This window comes from Gloeophyllum trabeum, assembly GCF_000344685.1.
Source record: "Gloeophyllum trabeum ATCC 11539 unplaced genomic scaffold GLOTRscaffold_00012, whole genome shotgun sequence".
NCBI classification, from domain to species: Eukaryota; Fungi; Basidiomycota; class Agaricomycetes; order Gloeophyllales; family Gloeophyllaceae; genus Gloeophyllum; species Gloeophyllum trabeum.
Genome location: NW_006920421.1, coordinates 347,857 through 354,298, shown reverse-complemented (window position 1 = coordinate 354,298; position 6,442 = coordinate 347,857). Strand labels below are relative to the sequence as shown.

Below are 6,442 nucleotides of genomic sequence, written 5' to 3'. Positions count from 1 at the left end.
GGTCTACAACAATATTTTGGTGAATTTATCGATTGTGTGTCTTGTCCTAGTCCGCATGGCGGTTTTACTTTTATTGCTTATCGTGGGAATTGACTATTGTAGTGGCTTGTAGTCAGTGGCTGAGGTGCGGGCCGCGTCGGCTTGGATTCCTGGACTCTGATTGGCTCCTGCCTTCTATGACATAGGCTCTCTGCAGGTTCACCCAATCTGCAGAGCCATTAAATCATTGGTATCTGGAATTGATTGCAGGCTGTAGAAGGGCCAGAAAAATTGTGAAAAATGCGGGAAATCCATAATATATTCAGAGCTCTATAGCAAATCAAGGAATATACAAGATGATCCTGAGAGGTCTAGTGGAATTCAGATGATACTTCAAGAAAGATAGGAATATCTGTGTCAGCTCTATGATATACAGTGTAAAATAGGGAGTATCTTATGCCCAGCTCAGGACTCGTAACCAGCCATGCACAGCATTGGCCCACTCCCCCCAAGTAATTGTAAGTTTTGCGGGAGAACAAGTATATATACCTACCGGTTATAACAGCCCGTTGCGAACATCACCTCCGTGCCTTTTGGGACATGCAGTTCTTTAATCTCCTTACCCGAGACTGACATTATTGGTTCGCCCAAAGGCAGGATAGTGTCCTTCTCCGCAACATGAGAAGCCTGGAACTCGATAGGATGCAGCCGCAGTGCCTCCTTCATCAACAATATATCGGGATCTCCTTCCTACAACAGCAATCTCATTCTTACCTTTAAGACAGCCTGCAGGTAGGGCATGTTTTCCATGTCAGACAAGCTGAGCTCGGCCCGACCTTCCGCACAAGTCATTGCTTGGGTTGCCCTAATTTCCGCTCGCAGTCGGGCCTAAGTATCGAGGTGATTTGCTAGCTCCCACAGGGCCCACATCAAGGTGCTGGTGGTCGTGTCGTGCCCGGCGAGGAATATTACACTGCGAAGATCCATAAAGCCCATGGGAGACTCAATATCCCGCAACATACCTCATTTGCGCATACAACTCATCTTCAGTCATCCGACAGCGACTGTCCTCCGATGCATTGGCCTTGACTGTGGTCAAGATGTTCAACAGGTTATTTGACTAAGCAGAATCGATGTACCAAGTAAAATGAGAATATCCCGACTTGCTTTCCTCTCAAGTAGCTCATGGGACTTCTTTTTTACCAGCTCCCTCGCTACGTGGTAGGAGAGCATCTTGTGCTTCCTCAGGAATGCCCCTTGTTTTGTAGGCACTATTCGGAATAAGGGGATGAGTGACACGGGAAAGTAGTCGACAACAGGTTCGAGCAAGGCATAGTGTGGAGGCTGCACTTTGCAACTATGATGACCCGTGTAAGCCCCAGTTATGACTGTCTCCCAAGCCCATAACACACTTGACCTGTCAGTAGAGGGCCATTGCTATGCATGGCAGGACACGAGTCCTGAGTTGTGTCTGATAAGTGATAGCATTCGGTGTGTTAATGTTCCAATTGATGTATACAGTACTCTTTCTTATGCACATATCAAAAGCCCTTAGATCTGTATGTCCAATGTCCCCTTCATTCATACTTTGTCCTCCTGTGGCCCTGCCATCGTTATACCATCAAAGTCCCTGCCACTCTGACAGATTCAAAGTTGGTCTGTATTGGTGGCTCCAAAATTGTATTTGTGCCCAGCCCAGGGGATAGTAGCAGCTGCACTACTAGACACAAGTAACATAGATCAAAGTGCTCCTCTGCTGCCAATCAAAGATGGGCAGCTCTGTCACACAGGTCATTTGTCCCCAGTGGAAGAGACAGTCAATAATACCTGCAGACTCCAGGTAACATCCAACCAGAACCAGAGTGCTCATCCACTGCCAATCGAATTGGCAGCTCCCTCACACTCATTTTTCCTGAACCAAGCTGAAGGACAGTCATTGGAAAGGATACTCAAAGAGTACCCCAAGCAGCTGGGAGCAGAAACAAAATACATATTACACATGTACTAGTTTCAGTTTCTCAAGGGGACATATAGAGACCACTGAGCAGAGGAAATCAGGGTTCCAGAGGCAGCAGAGATTGAAAAACACAGGCCCAAGATGCCTGTGACCAAAGAGACTTGTATCATAGTCTCTGCCACCCACATGTCGACTCAGACTATGTGTGTGAAAAACAATCAATGTTGAGACTAATTCCTGCAGTAACAATCCATCAAACTATTCAGCAGTCAGTGTATTATTTCAGAACACAAGTGCAACATTCAAGAACCTCTTATAACCAACCTAAGATCAATGTGGATGTACCAGTAATGATTGGATTAACAGGAAGCACATCCCACCAAGTTGGCATGCTTCAACTGCTGCACGTCCTAGACTAATGAGCAAGTGGGCAACTATGACATCACTCAACTACAGAAATGCGCTTTCTGCAGTCAAGCTATGTCATAGTAAGCAGGAGCCAATGAGAAGCCAGAGATCCCAACCGGCGCGGCACCTCAGCCACCGACTACACACAGCCACAGAAGTCAATTCCCACGGTAACAACATGCCACACATGATAAAGTGCATGCAGTAAAGGAAGGAGATACGATTAAATGCTCAAAATATTCCAGTAGATGGATAACCCAAAACCACCTCTTCGTAGAAGAACCCACGGAAATACATGAGCAACCCAAGATGAAAACACACTATGATTGCAAATAGACAGTACAAATCCGATTTTGTAGTCTTTTTGTAGTCTTCAATACAAGCGGACGTTAAAGTGGACATTGAATGCTGTATTCAAGACTACAGCACAAAAGTTGCACGCATTCTCGGCAACAGTGATTCCCACTGGTACAACGTTCGGCACACCCCAATTTTGCAGGTAAGGACTCATGAAACCCAGGAAAGACCTTGATGAGTACATTCCATGGCTCCAGACAACACAAGGTTGTATTTTTGAAGTTGAAGATCAAAATGGAAAGTGTACATCTGTACAATCCCACTGGACCCAAATCTGAGTGGTCCCTCAATACCAGATAGATTTGGAGGTAGGTTGAGTACACAACCAAAGATCCCCAACATCCAGTGTATCCACCATAAAGGCATGAGGGTCAGTGGGCAAGAAGGGAGCCTTGAACAACCGGAAATAAGCAGGATGACCCTGGGGATGGACAACATCGGGCAGCTCTTTCATAACTACCGCCACAGAATGAGATTGCCCGGAAATGTCAGGACGACCAGTGGAAAAATCAAGCTTTGGAATCCGGACTTCAGCAGATAAAGACATGATGGGGAGTACACAACCAAGAGCGGTAAAACAGCCAAACAATCAGTAAAGGCGCTACAAAGCAAAGGACCAAGTAATCACAGCCAATCACAATCAATTAATCGTAATCCCTACTGCACAGACACATAGCGTGCGAAGATCAACCACCAAAATACAAAATTCACATGGTAACAAATAATCTAATCATCGAAATAACAAGCAATCACGATACTTGCTGAAACAAAACAGTACAACACACCAAAAAAACAAAACAAAACAAATACACATAAATATGCATCCAACACACAAAGCACCGAACAATAAGTCTAACATAGCAAAGCACAAAGGTAACACCTGACGCCCAACAATGACATAGCACGACCGCTATTCTGATTACACACACTCAGGTTGCGTCATAAGTAGACAGCAGCCAATCACAGCCATCGAATCCCAACCGGCGCGGCGATATGCCTCAGCCACCAACTACAAACCGCCACAAAAGTCAATTCCCACGGTAAGAACATGCCACAGATGACAACGAGCATGCAGTAAAAGACAGAGGTACGATAAAATGCTCAAAATATTCCAGTGGATGGATGACCCAAAAAAACCTCTTCATAGAAGAAACCACGGAAATGCACCGAAAACCCAGGACAAAAACACAGTATTATTGAAAACAGAGACTACAAATCCGATTTTGTAGTCTTTTTGTAGTCTCCAATACAAGCAGACTTTAAAGCGGACATTAAACAGTGTAGCCAAGACTACAACCAAAAGGTCGCATGCATTCTCGGCATTGCGATTCCCACGGGGTACAACATTCGGCACGTACCCAATTTTGCGGGTAAGGACTCATCCTTCGTAAACTCAGGACTCATAAAACAAATGTATATGTCAATGAGCTCTGGATATTCATCCATTCCATGGAAGCCAAAAGCACCTGCCATATTTCCGTCAATACTGAAGAACGACACCCACGTGGATCACATACCTTCGGCAACACCATACAGAGTGACAATGCTCATTTCATGATGGATATTGAGAACGACGGACTCCTCGTGGCCTGCACAGTCAAGTGCCTTCATCCATTTAGCTACCAGCTGCAAGAGTACCATGTTATTAGCCCTGCCTGCATTATCTACAAATTGGAAATGTGTTACCTTGTCCGCATGGGCTTGGAATTTTGGACAATGTTGCTTTACCTCACCCACGGTGAAGACAGGATTCATGATCTTTCTTTGCCTCTTGTGGGTTTCACTTTACATCCCAATCGGATCCGACATCTCCCTCAGAGGCAGAAGAGGGTGCACGGACGAACCTTCTGAGCACAGCAAGTCAGGTCCGCTGAACGCTTTCAGGAAAGCCCCAAACCAGGCCGACTTCGGAAAAAATCGTACGGTGCTGTGTTAAGCATGTATTGCAGGGCCTTCGTGTCAGAGATCAGGAGCTTATTCAGCTTCAGGGAAGCCAAGCAAGTCAGCTGTGAGCGCCATCAGGAAAACCCTCCCAAGCTAATTAGACATAATTTAGACAAAATTATGCATGATGACAAAAATCTTTGTTATGGCTGCATAATCCAGAATGACCAACAGCTAATCTACATGACCCAGTTTCAAAAAAGTAATATACAGTTGTTAGCAACTCTAGGACATGGTCTTGCATTAATATGTTTGGGCAGTTCCTTGAGACTGCCTCCGTGCGCGATCTCTGCAGTCATTGCTGCAGGGCAAGTATATGAAGTAATTTGATGAATAGTCACGTACCCTGCATAGCATCCATCCCACCGCACAGTTTCGGTGTTCGAGCTACTAATAGTAAGGAATGAAAGGAGGAAACCCACAGGTGCCACGACGCATATCGAACCCGTGCGAACCCACATTGATGGTGTGGGTACGCGGGTACCTGCAGGTTTCGGTTTTGAGGGCACGTTAAACAACGCATCCTCGATACCCATCAGGTCACAGGTACGGCGAAACACGACCCGTACCCATGCCAGGATAAGGAGGTGACCCGTGCCATTCATGCAAGCATAGTCTTCGGGTTCACTGAGATGCGGTTGTTCTTTGTATCAGCGAGTCTTCACCTGCTTGATATCAGCCAAGTAACAGGGAGCCGACAGACACCTGCGAACGGACCGGAACGGTTACCAGCTGAGCTCCAGGAAGACTCGGACGGACTTAGCACTGTCTCCCCAGAGTCCGGTTATCCGGTTACCTGTAGCCGGTCACATGACTTTGTTGATACCATGTTTTGAACTCCGATTTAATTTGCCATGTTCAACATTCGCGTTCCGTTCCTTTTGTTCACTTTTCTCCCCCCGTTGACTCTCCGCCCGCCGTCACCTATATCCTTCTCATTCCCTCCTTCGGACAAGGAGTATTTCCAGCTCTATGGTCATGCATCCGATTCGGGTGCTGACTCGTCTGTACTCCCAGGGTTGGACCCACACTCGGCGCGTCGTGGGCGACTTCTCCGGGTATGTTCAACTTGTCTTTTGTGCCGCTAAGTCTCATGATGACAGGTTCGTTTGATAGCCTTTCCCCGGCGTGCTGGATCACTGCTCTTCCATTGACCGTTGATAGGCACTAACACACGACAACACCAAAGACCAAAAGAAATAAAACCTAAAACACCCAGCGGTATGGGTGTAGGCGGTCTAAGGCGATTGAAGGGTAATATTTAAGTTCGAAGGGAGGGGGAGAAGTTAGACGCCGTAGGGTAGCCCGTAGGAAAACCTAAAACAAACAAAATCTTGAGGCCTGAAACAAACAGTATAGCGATTCTCCGGAGTATTTATCTCCGAAGTTCGCCAGTAGCCCGGGTGGGGAGTTCCACTGAACCCACACAATAGTCTCTTGCCTACAGACGCTTGGTGAATTTTATACTTTAAATCCGGAGCTTACTTGGATCGATATGCGCTGGCGGAGTTATCTAGTTTCGACGAGTCCGGCCTATTGGCAAAGCTAGGGTTGTTTTGTAGACGCTAAGTCCGACGCGAAGGGACTCCGAGGGTCGCTGAGACGATAATTCTGGTACGCTGAGGGGTGAAGTACAAAGCTTGGATTTTCCACTACGCTCTATACATTTTTATGCTATTGGAATGGTTTTGCGTCCGCCCGGAGTTAAATAACAAATATGCTCCGCATCCCACACAATTACTCAGCCTTTGCCCACCGCTATACCATGTCCCATACGATCCTGCCGTGTTTCCACAT

General features: G+C 46.5%; 2 protein-coding genes across 2 annotated transcripts in view; one reads left to right on the top strand and one right to left on the bottom strand.

Annotated features, from left to right (window-relative positions):
• Positions 1–528: 528 nt before the first annotated feature.
• Positions 529–831, bottom strand: GLOTRDRAFT_131737 (uncharacterized protein; the record flags this gene model as incomplete). Its single annotated transcript, XM_007870615.1, has 2 exons — positions 529–699; positions 754–831. The coding sequence occupies 2 exons, from the start codon at positions 829–831 to the stop codon at positions 529–531; spliced, it is 249 nt and encodes an 82-aa protein (XP_007868806.1).
• A 4,701-nt stretch (positions 832–5,532) lies between these two features.
• The window catches only part of GLOTRDRAFT_100963 (uncharacterized protein), a 2,910-nt gene continuing 2,000 nt past the window's right edge, over positions 5,533–6,442 (top strand). The window contains exons 1-2 of the mRNA XM_007870614.1: positions 5,533–5,703; positions 5,762–5,805. Coding sequence (XP_007868805.1) covers positions 5,618–5,703; positions 5,762–5,805 — 130 coding nt within the window. The 5' untranslated portion in view covers positions 5,533–5,617. The remainder of the gene's footprint in view (positions 5,704–5,761; positions 5,806–6,442) is intronic.